Source organism: Coregonus lavaretus (assembly GCF_964263955.1).
Source record: "Coregonus lavaretus genome assembly, chromosome: 16".
In the NCBI taxonomy this organism is placed as follows: Eukaryota; Metazoa; Chordata; class Actinopteri; order Salmoniformes; family Salmonidae; genus Coregonus; species Coregonus lavaretus.
The window spans coordinates 32,996,089-33,012,326 of NC_140003.1; the positions used below are offsets into that span (position 1 = coordinate 32,996,089).

A 16,238-nucleotide genomic window follows, 5' to 3' on the forward strand; every position below is an offset into this window, starting at 1 on the left:
GGAAACACAGTAGTACATTAGTAAATGGAGCAGAACCTTCCCATCAGGTGAATCAGCAGACTCACGGCCAACAGTCCAGTCAGAAGGAGAACTGATGGGCCATGAGATATGAAACCTGTTACACTTACTCTCTCTCTCGCAATCTAATTCTATTTTTTTTTCTCTCTCTCTCTCTCTCTCTCTCTCTCTCTCTCTCTCTCTCTCTCTCTCTCCTCTCTCTCTCTCTCTCTCTCTCTCTCTCTCTCTCTCTCTCTCTCTCTCTCTCTCTCTCTCTCTCTCTCTCTCTCTCTCTCTCTCTCTCTCTCTCTCTCTCTCTCTCTCTCTCTCTCTCTCTCTCTCCCTTTCTCCCTCCCTCTCTCTCTCCTCATCTCACCTCTCTCTCTGTCTGCAAACCTCAGTTGTTTACTGTCCAGTACCCTTCCAATGTGCAGTCAGAATTCATCTCTACAGATCACAAGGAGTTTCAGTGGATACTGAGAGGGAGTGACGGAAACAGAAAGAGAGACACTACCAAGGAAAGCAACTGAGACGACTATGTGCTGAAGAAGACAGCCAAGGGCTCACAGCCATGCTGCATATTATACTCAAATCTGTCTGACACAATAGGGGAGTGACTCATGACAGAGCAGAACAAAATAAAGCTATTACACACAGTCAAACGTGGCACAGCAGCTGAACAAGAAAATGCAAGTTTAAAAAAAGACTCAACTGAGAAAATAGAATTTACACGATCATTTCACTTCCTTTTTTTGCCTTAGCCCCAACACTTGCCACAATAACCATTCTTCTCCAGGCCACCAACCTGGAAGAAACTCTGATAGAAGTGTCACCAGTTTCAGTTGAACTAGCGGTGATCCATTTTTTACCTTTTACCCTCTTTATATGACCCCAAATAACCTATGCAATGTGCTAACCAGGGATGGTAGGTCATTTAATGTTCCTCATGTCCTGTGTGGGAGGGATGTACTAACGTCTACGGTATGACTACAGTACATTTCAATAATGCATGGGACCTAATTGCTGCTGTTAGTTGCTCTGGATAAGAGCGTCTGCTAAATGACTAAAAATGTAAAAATGTAAAATACACAGCCACAGACGCCCTGGAAAAAGTGGCAACACAAAGTAACTAATAACATGCTACTGTCTCTTCCTCTGTTTTTCTCTCTTGTCTTCTTACCCTTTGATTTGATTTGTTACCCACAATTAAAATGTATTCTACTCTACAGTAGGCCTACATCCACATATTTTTCTGTGAAGGTGCTGGCAGTGCTAAGTGGTTTATTAAAGTGGAGTGTGCATTTTCACATCGTGTAGCAGCTTGAGGGTGAGGTAAGTAAGTGTGTGTGTTGTTCCCCACAGCTTAAGGAGGTTTGTGTTGCGTTTCTCTCTGGAGTTTCACAGCAATTTTGCACCTGGTTCTTTCGCTCTCTCTTGGGACTACACACACATGCACACGCACACACACACGCAATCACACACACACGCACACACACACTAGTCCTCTAGTGACTCATAAGTGACAGAATTGCGTTTAAACTGACTCTCCAGCCTCTTCTGGCATCACATCAACTGTGGAAATACAATGCCTCACTGTATATGCCGGTAAGAGGGTGAGAAGTAAGAAGACCAATCAGTCATTAATGTACCTCCTTCAGTCCTTTTGTCCTGATTTAGCCTATGTATATAATCAGATGTTAGACATATTTACTCTTTAACCATGATCATTATGGAAAAAAACACTCAATAAATCAGACTAACAAAAGCCTTCCTTTTAACCACTTCAGTCAATCATAGGTTGACCTGTCTTTGGCCTCAGTAGAACAGGAACAATGCATTTGTGTGGAGTGAGTGGGTGGGCAAGCGTGGTAGGAGTGTGTGTGTAGCAGGATGATTGTGTGTGTTGTCTAAGTGTGTTTATGGCATGAGGAGTGTGTGTAGCAGTGTGTAGCGAGAGGATTGTGTGCATAGCAAGAGGTGTGTGTGTGGGGCAGGAGTAAGTGTACTGTATGTGTGTGTTTTGCAGAGGGTTGCTGTTCATCCTGTAGAACTTACTGTGTGGAGAGGTAGAAGCAGTGCCAGGTGCTGCTGTTGGGCCCTGTGCCAAGTGGATGTGACTCACTGTCCATACCACGGATGGGTAGGTAGGGTCCATTAACACATTAACCACATACATACACGCACGCACACACATGGACAGACACGCACAGCAGCCATTAAACTCGCACACACACTCTTCTGCACAGTACACACACTTGTTATTACGGTGGGAATCAAACCAGTAGGTACACACACACACACACACACACACACACACACACACACACACACACACACACACACACACACACACACACACACACACACACACACACACACACACACACACACACACACACACACACACACAGACCATTAACACATTAAACACTCCAGTACGTCCATCCAAATCTCATCTCACTCTACAGCGTGACTCATGCAGTGTCATATTATAACCCAGCACATCATCAGCAGCCCCCAGGGCTTATTGATTTTCAGTGGTAGTAAACAATTAAATACAAAAAATCTTCAGGCAGCCCTCTGGAGAGGATCCTACCACAGACACACAGGCGTGACGCAGGGAGCCACTTCCTCAGGACTCCAATCTGCATAATGGAGAAAGCCCTGGGCAGCGTTCCAGATCTAAAGAAGTGCCTGGTGGTTAGGGGCTAAGGATTCAGAACGGGTCTAAGTTGGAGAGGGCAGGACATTTTGCTTTCATCTTCTCCAAGTCCAGTGCATTGAGACAAAGTGCTTTAAAAATAAAACGACCTGAGAGGAAATCCGGTACTCACTAATTCTATGTGTTAAGTAACAGCTTTGGCTCTAATTGAGGCACTGAGCTGAGTATAGGCTATAAGGCTTCCCCCTGAACTGAATGGGGTGTTGAATGAAAGTGAGAGGGCTCTTATCCAGAGCGACTAGGGTTAAGTGCCTTGCTCAAGGGCACATGAACAGATTTTTCACCTAGTCGGCTCAGGGATTAGAACCAGCGACCTTTTGGTTACTGGCACAACGCTCTTAACCACTAAGCTACCTGCCGCCCAGGGGACTGAGCTGAACGAGGTGCATTGGTCTGTTATGAAGGGGCTGAGTTGAAAGAGGTGCGTTCTTTTGGGTGAGAATGTTGTCTTTTATTGGAATTATCCTCTTGTTGTCACTAGTGTCAAAAGTCACCTTGTCTAACTCAAGCCTCAATGTTAATTTTCCAGCGATGACAGCGATTTTCAATCCCCCTTGCATTGGGAGGGACCCACCTAAATATTTTGAAGTAATTTTTCTGATCAATGAGGTAAACAAAATTAGTCTTTCTAGCAAAAACCCCGTTTTAACTGAGCTTAAATTAAGCCGCAACCCAAAAGGGATCAGTCCCCAGTTCCGACCTTTCATTTGGGAGAGCAGAGGTTGACACTTTCTAAATGATAATATTAGTCCCATAAACTGTTGCCTTATGGGGACTCCGTTTAAGTGTTGCCAGCTTTATGGGGACTCCGTTTGAGAGTTGCCAGCTTTATGGGGACTCCGTTTGAGAGTTGCCAGCTTTATAGGGACTCTGTTTGAGTGTTGCCAGCTTTATGGGGATGCGGTCTGTGTTTTACCAGACCTGTTGCATTAATTCATATACACAGTCACTTTTTCCAGTAACCTCACTCCAAGCTGTCTAAGAACGAGAAAGAGAGAGAGAGGGGTCAGTTTTTCCTCACGAGAGAAAGATTCTCCATCCTCTCGCTTGATCTTTATCCCTGCCCTTTCTTTCTCCCTGCCCCTATACCCTTTGACTATCTGTCCCTCTCTCTTCCTTCCCTCTTCTCCCTGCTCTTTCTCTCTCCCTCCATTCCCTCACCAATTTGTTGATCCCTCCCTCTCCTAACATACGGAGCCCATTGTAGGAGACTGAAGTCAGATAAAACACTAGGATGACTAATAACATAAACACAGCAAGAACCACAAGCCCAATCCACCAGAGAGGATGTCTCCCAAATATATCCCACACACACTACAGTTTTTGTCAATTGTGTACAAACAATTTTTGGATCTGTATTGAAACATATCTATAGCAGAACAGCAATGATCAAATACATTTACAGAACTTCTGATCATTTTCTTGCCTTAGTACCCGACTTGCATATCTTAGACCACATTTAGCAAAACTTTAAATGCAAATGAAATCAGTGAATGCAAAATTCATTAAATGTTTTGTTGACAGAATATGAACACATTGTTTTTATCAGAAGAGAAACGTGTGCAATTGTGTTCACTGTTTCCATCAATCACCCCACCAATAACCCCATCAGTGTCATACCATGTACAATACTGTATATGGAAAGACCTAGGCAATGGAGACTAATTGTTATGATTTTTTACGATATTGCGGACATGCAGAGGTGCAGAGAAGGAAGTTAGGTTACTTCTAAGTAACTTTTGGTTACTCCTCAGTCATTATCTCCAACATTGTGACCTTACATCATAGAGCTTTGCTTTGGTGTGGATTGAGGCCTATACATGTACAGTCCTATCAGTTGTGTTCCTCCATTGTATTCATCTTTCCTTATTTCTATTGTGGATTGGTTTTCTGTGCACCAATAGAAAGTAAACAAAAATATGAGGAAACCAGCCTTTGTATTGAATACATGGAATTGGATTGTGATGATACCGATGAATGAATCCAGCACACAATGTGAACATTTTTGTAATATATATATTTTTAAATCAGAAATAATATTTGATTTGATGTGAATGCCATTTTCTGGTGGAATATGCATAAAAGGAGAGTAATTGCCCATAATTCTGCACTTTTGGATAGTTGTACTTCCATTTGATCATGATTTAGTGACTGAAAGAAAATCTATTGATCTGCTGAGATTTTTAAAAGACAGACTAACTTAGTTTTTTTCTGCTTGGACTCAAGCGATAAGTATGATTGCATTAATCTTTTTGCAGGCAGTCATGTTCTTTTGATGAATGTATTTGCAATTTTGACAGTATAATATAGTTTTGATGAACGGATTTATGGGTCATTGTCACGCCCTGGCTCTGGGGACACTTGTATGTTGAGCCAGGGTGTGCATTTCATTTGTTTAGCTAGTATGTGTATTTCTATGTTGGCCTGAGTGGCTCCCAATCAGAGGCAACGAGTGTCAGCTGTCGTTGGTTGTCTCTGATTGGGAGCCATATTTAAACTGTCTGTTTCCCATTTGTGTTTGTGGGATCTTGTTTCAAGTCTGTTTATGTTAGACCGTGAACTGTCACGTATCATTTGTTATTTTGATCGTGTCTCTAATTAAAGAGTATGTTTGCCTGCAACGCTGCGCCTTGGTCCTCATCTTTGGTAGACGAACGTGACAGTCATTCCACAAAAAAGAGTGCCTTTTGCGTCCCTTTTATATTTTAAGTAGGAATTGTGCACCAATATTGCATTTTAAAAGCCTGCTATATTAAATGAAGTGCCCTTTGACATAGACCACATGGAAAAATGAATAAATATGAATAAAGTCTTGCTAAAGTGCCATAATGTAGCATTTTGACATGTCCCTTGTTCACCATCATTTTAAAGCCCTAGTTATTTTCTTGCTTTGACAAAGTCATTTCTGAGGATAATTATTTATTTTAAATCACATGAAATGTCTTTCCTTTATTTTCAGGTCAACCCTGTTACGTGAACTGTAGCTTTAATATGGTGAAAATATTCATTTTTAAATATTTTATTCTGAAGAAACATTGAACATCTAATAGTCAAATCATTGTGTAAAAGCAGGTAGGAGCTGGTCCTACTCTTTTTGGCCATATTCTGGTGGAAAACTGAACGGGTCCAGCATAACTCGTCAACCCTGTTACTCCTAGATAAGACAGGCTAGAAATGTTAATGCAAATATACAGTACATTTGGAAAGTGTTCAGACCCCTTCCCCTTTTCCACATTTTGTTAAGTTACAGCCTTATTCTAAAATTGATTAAATATTTTTTTCCCCTTATCAATCTACACACAATACCCCCCGAATGCACTGTATTCCCTGTTGCACACAACAAGCTTCCATTCCCCCTGTCACGAAGGGATTTATGGCTGCTTTAAGATGAAATTGTCAACCCTGTTCTGGTCAACCCTGTTACTTTATTTGGCACTTACAGTTCCTCTCGATTGCTTGAGCACATTTGTCCAAACAGAATTCACTTTTTCAAAACAATTAACTCAGCCCTAAACTAAAACGCATTGGCCAAAATGACACATTTAATTTGCAAAATGCATTAAAACTCTCAAAACATTAAATACATGACACAAAATCAACTACCTCCATCAAAACATAGAACTTGTTATGTAATGAAACGTTTTCAATCAACCTTTACACAATGGCCCAATAAATACTAACTACAACTATCAATATACCCTAACATGGTTAACCCTTTTTAATACAGTGCTGTGAAAAAGTATTTGCCCCCTTTGTAATTGTCTCTACTTTTGCATATGTTTGATACTGAATGGGAACCTGAGTGAACAAATAACAACAATTACATTCTTACTTAATTTATTTCATAAAAAGGTTATGCAACACCCAATGCCCCTGTGTAAAAAGTAATTGCCCCCTTACGCTCAATCCCCCCCCCCAAAATTGTAAAGTGGTTATCCCACTGGCTATAGGGTGAACGCACCAATTGGTGAGTCGCTCTGGATAAGAGCGTCTGCTAAATGACGTAAATGTGCCCTTGAGCAAGGCACTTAACCCCAATTGCTCCTGTAAGTCGCTCTGGATAAGAGCGTCTGCTAAATGACTAAAATGTAAATGTAAATGTAACTGGCTGTGCCACCTTTAGCTGCAATGACTCCAGCCAAACGCTTCCTGTAGTTGTTGATCAGTCTCTCATGTTGCTGTGGAGGAATTTTGGCCCACTCTTCCATGAAGAACTGCTTTAACTCAGCGACATTGGTGGGTTTTCAAGCATGAACTGCTCATTTCAAGTCCTGCCACAACATCTCAATTGGGATTAGGTCTGGACTCTGACTAGGCCATTCCAGAACTTCAAATGTTTTGCTTTTTAGCCATTTTCTTGTAGACTTGACTGTGTGTTTTGGATCATTGTTTTGCTGCATGACCCAGCTGCGCTTCAGCTTCAGCTCACAGACGGATGGCCTGATGTTCTCTTGTAGGATTCTCTGATACAGAGCAGAATTCATGGTTCCTTCTATTAAGGTAAGTCTTCCAGGTCCTGAGGCAGCAAAGCATCCCCAAACCATCACAGTACAACCACCATGCTTGACCGTTGGTATAAGGTTCTTACTGTGGAATGCAGTGTTTGGTTTGCAGCAGGCATAATGGGACCCATGTCTTCCAAGAAGTTATACTTTTGACTCATCTGTCCATAGAACATTCTTCCAAGAGTCTTGATGATCATCCAGGTGCTTCCTGGTGGTTATTTGGCAAACTTCAGTGAACTTTTTGGACCAGATGAGTGCCATTATGTCTGGCGAAAACCAAACACTGCATTCCACAGTAAGAACCTCATACCAACGATCAAGCATGGTGTTGGTAGTGTGATGGTTAAAATTAGGTGAAATAAATCATTTGTTTTGACGAAATTACACTACCCAAAAGGTACTCATTTCGTGGAACGACCTTTATGTTTTGAAAATTCATTTATTGTTTTGCAAAAGGCCAATGAATTCTGTGTCATGTGGACTCCAAAAGAATGCTTGTACGTGATTGAGGAAAACTGTAATAACCTAAATATGTTTCAGCCCACATGTTAGGGGTAGAAGACATTACCAGGCATTCATAATATTAACTGTAAACATGTCTATACAGTAATGGCGCAGCAGAAGAGAAAATCCTTACTGAACTTTTGATACTACGTGGCCCTTGCAGACCAGAGCCAAGACCTGGTATTGACGAATCAGCTTGGTATTTGTCCAACATATAGCACGATAGCGTGCTTTCATTCAGTGGTATTGCAACAAAGAGAGTAGCACTATGCTCCCTCCTCTGACCAAGCTGGGGCATTGCATTGAGTGAAACAGGTGATAGTCAATGTGACCTTCATAAATATGAACAAGTCTTTCTCAAGACCTAAGAAGGGAAGACTGTATGTGGAGGAAATGTATGTGGGTGATTTTGCAACTACCGGCACTTTTGGCATTAAAATAAATATATATCTTACGTTTCTTGAAAAAAAATTGAACAAATGGCTGGTAGTTGCAAAATGGAACAAATGGCTTATGCCCATTAAATATTTATACAATTTCCATTTATTTAATTCTTTTTCTAAACAGGAGCACTAAATATTTTCAAATGATCAACATATTTTTTAAATATAATAAAAAACAGTGAAATCCAGACATTACATGCTTTAGAAATTAAACAAAGAAACAAAATTGAAAGCTGAAAAAAAGCTTACGGTTATTTTACTGTGTACTTTATATACAGTACCAGTCAAAAGTTTGGACACACCAACTCATTCCAGGGTTTTTCTTAATCTTTACTATTTTCTACATTGTAGAATAATAGTGAAGACATCAAAACTATGAAATAACACATACGGAATCATGTAGTAACATAAAAAGTGTTAAACAAATCAAAATATATTTTAGATTCTTCAAATTAGCCACCCTTTGCCTTGATGACAGCTTTGCACACTCTTGGCATTCTCTCAACCAGCTTCATGAGGTAGTCACCTGGAATGCATTTCAATTAACAGGTGTGCATTTTGTGGAATTTCTTTCCTTCTTAATGCATTTGAGCCAAACAGTTGTGTTGTGACAAGGTAGGGGTGGTATACAGAAGATAGCCCTATTTGGTCAAAGACCAAGTCCATATTATGGCAAGAACAGCTCAACTTAGCAAAGAGAAACGACAGTCTATCATTACTTTAAGACATGAAGGTCAGTCAATCCGGAAAATTGAAAACAACTTGAACTTTGAAAGTTTCTCCAAGTGCAGTCGCAAAAACCATTAAGCGCTATGATGAAACTGGCTCTCATGAGGACCGCCACAGGAAAGGAAGACCCAGAGTTACCTCTGCTGCAGAGGATAAGTTAATTAGAGTTAACAGTACCTCAGAAATTGGAGCCCAAATAAATGCTTCACAGAGTTCAAGTAACAGACACATCTTAACATCAGCTGTTCAGAGGAGACTGCGTGAATCAGGCCTTCATGGTGGAAATCTGTCCTTTGGTCTGATGAGTCCAAATTTGAGATTTTTGGTTTGAACCGCCGTGTCTTTGTGAGACGCAGAGTAGGTGAACGGATGATCTCTGCATGTGTGGTTCCCACCGTGAAGCATGGAAGAGGAGGTGTGATGGTGTGGGTGTGCTTTGCTGGTGACACTGTCTGTGATTTATTTAGAATTCAAGGCACACTTAACCAGCATGGCTACCACAGCATTCTGCAGTGATACGCCATCCCATCTGGTTTGCGCTTAGTGGGACTATCATTTGTTTTTCAACAGGACAATGACCCAACACACCTCCAGGCTGTGTAAGGGCTATTTGACCAAGAAGGAGAGTGATGGAGTGCTGCATCAGATGACCTGGCCTCCACAATCCCCCGACCTCAACCCAATTGAGATGGTTTGGGATGAGTTGGACCACAGAGTGAAGGAAAAGCAGCCAACAAGTGCTCAGCATATGTGGGAACTGCTTCAAGACGGTTGGAAAAGCATTCCAGGTGGAGCTGGTTGAGAGAATGCCAAGAGTGTGCAAAGCTGTCTTCAAGGCAAAGGGCTACTTTGAAGATTCTAAAATCTAAAATCTATTTTGATTTGTTTAACACTTTTTTGGTTACTACATAATTCCATATGTTTTATTTCATAGTGTTGATGTCTTCACTATTATTCTACAATGTAGAAAATAGTAATAATAAAGAAAACCCTGGAATGAGTAGGTGTGTCCAAACTTTTGGCTGGTACTGTATGTAAAATAAAAAATAAAAACAAATCTATAGCCTCGTATCCGTGTAGGGAAACAGAATGTAAGCTCACGAGATCAGCATGATCGTATGAGGCAAAACAAATCTACACCTGAAACACAAAAAAGCCAGCAGTTGCAAAATCTTATGTGTGTGAAAATGAGGGGATGGGGTGAACTACTGTGTAATGTATGCATGATGTGAAGAGTGAAAGAGAGTTGTTTGTTTGGGACAAGTCCGTATTTACCCATTCAGATCACTGTAACCTTGGCAGAGTCCCATTCTCGACACACCTGTCCTGTTCCTCTACACACAAACTCACCTCTGTTCCACTCCAGGGTGTGTGCAGATGAAGCAGCCTACAGGAGCAGGACACGCTGCCGGTTCATGGACAACACAAATATTTGCAATAAACCAATAATGACATTTTGTGGAACAGTCAATGGGCAAATAATCAGCAATAGAAATCAATGTCCAAATATTTTCACAAGCTCTTTTATTACCCACATCCGACTACTCCCTTCTTCAGGAGCACATCTGTCCAACAGATCCTTATAACATAATGGAAAGGCTTTCGAGGAACAAAGACGAGGTGTATAGTTGATTTACTAATGTGTTTTGCTATGCTGTATTATTGCCAGTCCTCTTTCTGGCCATTTGTATATGCAGTGACGGTACCGGTATGTCAGTAGTGGGTGCATCTCAATAGTCTTAAGTGGCTTTGTTTCTTCTACTGGACAGATGGAAGCAAAGCACCAGTTTATAACGCCATAGTGCTTTCACCTATCCTTCCAGATCAGCGCAGAGGAAGAAGAGAGGAAGCCATTTTAGACTACTGAGATGCAGCCTGTGTGTCTGAAGATCCTCATTTGGAAACCGCATGACATAAGGGTTCTCCTCAGGTCAGATAGATGTCAGGCCCTGCTCTCTGCCTATCCACCCTGACCTATCAGCCTGTTACTCAAACTGATGACAGACTGAGAAATGAGGGGTGGATGCGAGCAGGAGAGTCCGACATCCCGATCTGGACAGAGGATGAACAAAATCATGGGAGGAAACGTTACTGAACTGCTAAAATCACTAAACTGAACAGAAACAAAAATCTAAATTGGGAAAAAATCTCTGCACTGACTTTTTATGACTAAATGATATAATACAATCACTCGTCTTTCATCGACACCAGTTGTCATGACATCAGTCATGTCATGATATACTTAATCTAGGCTTTGGACAACAGGGGTGGTTGAGTGTAGTGGCGCCAAGCAGACATCTGTCAGAAAGTGGGAGGAAGAGAGCGGTCAGTGTGACATGCTGTGGCGTTGTGGGCAGAGGCTGCATGCCAGGACTGTGACCTACCTATCCCTGTAACTGTAGGTCTTCATACTAAGACAACGTGGAGACCGGGGCAAAAAGGTCCCAGAACCCAACGTCATCAGACAATACACTAAACGTCTAGAGATGATGAGTGCAGGAGTTCTCTTATAAATAATTAAACTGTGGATCTCTAAAATAGGATTTTAAAATCAGTGAAATCAATGAAACGTTTTTGTTAAGCCTTACTAGCTGTTGAATTGATGTTATGTATTTTGGATATTTTGTTAACCAAGACTGCTCCCTCAGGACAGGAGCTGAAAGAGAAGACTTGACCTTCTATAAAACGGAACAATAAAAGGTGCTGAACACTGCAAGCCAACACCTGCATGTAAAAGTCATTAGATAGCGGAACAGAATGAACAGGGAACAAACATCACCAAGACACCGTTTAAGTTATTCTGTTCACTTTTCATAACATCTTTATTGAATTTGTGTCTCATTTTAAACATATTTACATGTCTTTTTTTGTTCAGTAAAAATACAAATACAGAACACTTTTTTTTCAAAATCAACATCCTCACGGTGACTGACAGCGCCAAAGAACGCCTCGGCTTCCTCCCTAGACAGAAAGCAGTGATGGTGTCAGAGAGTAAAGGTGGGGGTAGGGGGGACAAACAGTGATGAACATACTTCATAACTTTCTACACCAGTAGGCTGCTGCTACTGCCACCACCACAAGAGGGAGGCAGGGGGGAGACACTGAGCTGCCGACAGATGGGGACAGGGGGAGGGATAGCAGGGGAGAAAGAAAGGAATAGAAAATTGTAGGGATATGAAGGAGTAGAAAGAGAGTGACAGAGTAAAAAAAAAAAAAGAGGCTGAGGAAAAAGTAATGGTGAGATGGTGGGACAGGTGTTGTATAGGTGCAGCACATGAGAAATGAGTGACAGAAACCAACCAATTAGCTAAACAGAGACACAAATATAGTATGGCTTTATTGATTGGCAAGGTGAGTGGTTCTGTAATCAGTCCAACCCCAACAGTATCATCATCACTATTCCATCATCATCATCATCATCATCATGATGGGTCTGCTAGAGGGACAGCAGGGTGGCTCATAGAAAAGTAACTGGTGTATGAGCCTGTGTATGAATAACATTTTCTAAAAATGTACAAATGAAAAAGCACAGTATTGGCCAAAGGCATCACATAGCAACACTTGATAAGGCTTTAAATTAATTTATAGGTCCAACAAAAATGTTATTTATTTCAGGGTACCCTTCTATTTCCTAGTGTTACCTTCAACCCCCTAAACCTAAAGTATCCCCCTCCCAATCAACGCACCAATCACAGATTCATCACTGAACACAGCAGAGTTCCTTGCGTTCCATCTACTGTTGCAGAAACAAGATTCATACGAAACACAACAGATCCATTTAGAACACACAAGTCCATAGAGAATGAATGCCATAACATTCAACATACACTCATTGCACAGGTGACTGAGCCCAAGTCCTAATTTGTGAGTGGTGATTAGAATAAGAACAAGAAACAGTTTAGGTAGAATCCGATCAGTAGGGTGAGGAGTTAAGAACACCAGGCCCTACCAATCGGTGGCAGCGCAACACTATCCATGTCAGTCATTTTAAAAGGAGTCAAAGACACAGAGATTATAAATGGAGGGCTTTGTGTCTTCAGCTCCGACAGTGCTGTAACTCTTTTCCCTCTTAGTAATACGAACAACAAAGTGCATAACAATGTATCTATTGGGGCTATTTTATCAGCAGACAGGAAACACTGCCAAAACATGCCTTGTCCCAATCTGCCTGTGGAGTGGTAGTGATTTATGGAAAAGACAGGAACGGAAGTTTACCAGGCTAGAGAGGCGCGATTGGAGAAGTGAAGAAATATGACAAGAAAGAGAAGATTAAGGAGGGAGTTGGAATGGTGTGATAAGACAAGGTAGAGGGGAGAGAGATGCAGAATGGTGTGATAAGACAAGGTAGAGAGGAGAGAGATGCAGAATGGTGTGATAAGACAAGATAGAGAGGAGAGAGATGCAGAATCGGTGTGATAAGACAAGGTAGAGAGGAGAGAGATGCAGAATCGGTGGAATAGCAGCAACAAAATGATGAGGTCAGGCTAAGCTATGTAACCTGCTAATCATAAGAGATGGAGGGAGATACAGAGCGAGAGAGAGAGTGTGACAGAGAAAGAGACAAAAGAGCAGAGAGAGAGGAGAAAGTGTACAGAAATGGCAGAATGTAGCATAGAGAATGCAAGGGATATCAGTTCCATATGACCGGTCCACTTTTGAAAGGTTCCAGAATGGGAGGCATTAAGCCGTTGCTCCCGTCCACAAAGTGACACAGATACAGTTCCAGGTCAAAGTTCAGAGTAAGACAGTAAACAGGAAATGGCAGACGGACTAGGAGGGTCGCAGTCTGTCGTGTCCCTGCCAATCAGCGTCCAGGACACAGAATGACAAAAGAAATCAACAAACCCCATAGATCCCATAGTCTTCAGTTTGACTGTCAGTCTGTCTAGTCTGTCTGAAACATACACATCCCTTCAGAGAAGGGTCCATCTGTTTGTTTGTTCATACACACTCTCTTGCTCCTGTGTGCGTCCGTTATGAGACAGAGTTTGGCTAAAACAAATCAAGCTTCCTGATTGGGGCCCGGTGTTTCAACAGAAAAGTAGCCAATCACAAACGTGGAACGCACCCTCCGTCCTTATGATAAGCAGAGAGAGCTATAGGGAATGAAAGAAGAGCGAGCGAGAGAGGCTATTGTTTCAGTCCCCTCCACTCTGCAGTGGTCTGAGCTCTCTCCTTCTGCAGTCTGTAGCAGTGAGAGGGAGAGATGGAGACAGGGCTGCTGTGGCCCCCTCGAGGTCTGGAGGCCCCCCTGGTCTCTACCGCTGGGCCTGGCTCCCTGGTAGGGTGAGGTTGGCCAGGTGCAGCACCGGCAGGGGGTGGGCCTCCGTGTTGAACACCCAGCTCTCCAAAGGCATCAGGTCATCACTGGAGAACAACAAGTACAGATACCTGGACAAGAGAGAGGGAGGGAGAAAGAGGAGAGAGAGCAGACAATATTCAGCTGCTATATTCTGTTCATCAGTGCTGTAGTAGTATTTGTATGAGACAATGTGAACAGCAACAAGCAGAGCGACCAGCAGGGGGGAGCAGAGCACACAGTTCCAGTGCATTCTGGGGGCTGCCAGGACATCCCCATCTCATACCAACTGGATGTGAATGAACAGGACACGGGGGAGCTGCCCCATCCACTCCACCTCACCTCAGATCAGTCTAAAACAACAACCAGTGTAATATCACCCTAGTACAGGGGCTGGCCAACCTTCCTCCTGGAGAGCTATTGGGTGTGCAGTCTTGATCCAAAATGGCGGAAGACTTACTTGAGCGTCTCTGCCAAGAAGAAGCTCTGCTGGACATCGTCGTAGGTTGGGTTGGAGGAGTAGACGTCCTTGACCCCAGAGAACCCACCGCTGACCCTGCAGTACTTTTCTATGGCCTGGAGGGGGAGACCGAGAGCAGCACTGTTAATTACCACTCATTTACAATGTAGTCAGGCGATGGGTAGACTCTTATTCCATTAAACATTTTGTTTAAGGGAGGGTTGGAGGAGACATTCTCTATCCATCACCACTCTAGTCTAAACTGGTTATGTGATGAATAACATTTGATTTAAAATCGCTTTGTTTTAATTGAGATTTGAAGCTAATGTCTCCGTCTGTGACCTCAGTCCAAGCATTAAAACGCTGTGATCTTTTTAAGATCTCTTCTTCACTCCTCTGCACCGCATCAGGTGTAATTCAAGGGAGGGTAAAAGTTGGTGGATCGTTAATTGACACAGAGTAAGATGAGTTTGCTTAATAAAATCATGCTTTCCTCTCTTCTTCTCTCCCTCCTCTCTCTCTCTCTCTCTCTCGCTCTTTCTCTGAATCGGTCCTTGTCTCGTTCTCTCTTAATGTACCTCTAATAGTCAGTAGTTGTCAGCAGAATCTCACTCAAGGAGTTGGAACTATTTTCTATTTTTCATGGACCACTGCATTTGATGTGTGTGTGTGCGTGCATTTGTCCTTCTGAGCATGCATGCACGCACACATACATACACACACACAGCAGCGTCCTAGACAGCCATCTGTACTTCGAGCCTGGGCACAACCACATACACACATCAAAACTATCCAGCCACATGCACACACACACCTGAACTAGAATGCAGTCCTAATACCATCTGGGTTAATAAAGTGTTGTGTGAGTCTGTTCCTCTTCTATCTGGAGGAGAAGGGTGTGTTTTGTGTGTGTGTGTGTACACAGCTGCACTCTGCTGGTCTCATTTCACAGGGCCGTGCACTACAACAGCTGGGCCTAACTAACCTCAAAACACATGACTCACACACACTTAGACGAAGTAGGATGAAGTTGCCCCTAGACACTGATCTTAGATGTTATCTCACTAATTGTCAAGCTTAGGACTTAGGAAGGTAAGCTGCCTACTACCCAGAGCCTCAGGTAAAATAGTATGAGTGAGAGTGTGTGTGTGTCTGTGATCAAACGTGAGCTGATGTGATGGTGCAGGAGCACTACAGACAGGTAGGCAGATCAACTGTGTAGAACTGTCCAGAGAGAAAGGAGAGGGAGGCAGGGAGAGGTAGAGAGGGGGGCAGGGAGCGGTAGAGAGGGGGGCAGGGAGCGGTAGAGAGGGGGGCAGGGAGAGGTAGAGAGGGAGAGAGGGGGGCAGGGAAAGGGAGAGAGGGAGAGAGGGGGGCAGGGAGAGGTAGAGAGGGGGGCAGGGAGCGGTAGAGAGGGGGGCAGGGAGCGGTAGAGAGGGGGGCAGGGAGAGGTAGAGAGGGAGAGAGGGGGGCAGGGAAAGGGAGAGAGGGGGGCAGGGAGCGGTAGAGAGGGGGGCAGGGAGCGGTAGAGAGGGGGGGCAGGGAGCGGTAGAGAGGGAGAGAGAGGGGCACGGAGAGG

General features: G+C 43.0%; 1 protein-coding gene across 1 annotated transcript in view; it reads right to left on the bottom strand.

Moving 5' to 3' along the window:
• Positions 1–12,218: 12,218 nt before the first annotated feature.
• Positions 12,219–16,238, bottom strand: part of LOC311143625 (mannosyl-oligosaccharide 1,2-alpha-mannosidase IB-like) — a 108,646-nt gene continuing 104,626 nt past the window's right edge. The window contains exons 13-14 of the mRNA XM_084179488.1: positions 14,660–14,775; positions 12,219–14,291 (exon numbers count right to left, since the gene is read on the bottom strand). Coding sequence (XP_084035614.1) covers positions 14,159–14,291; positions 14,660–14,775 — 249 coding nt within the window. The 3' untranslated portion in view covers positions 12,219–14,158. The remainder of the gene's footprint in view (positions 14,292–14,659; positions 14,776–16,238) is intronic.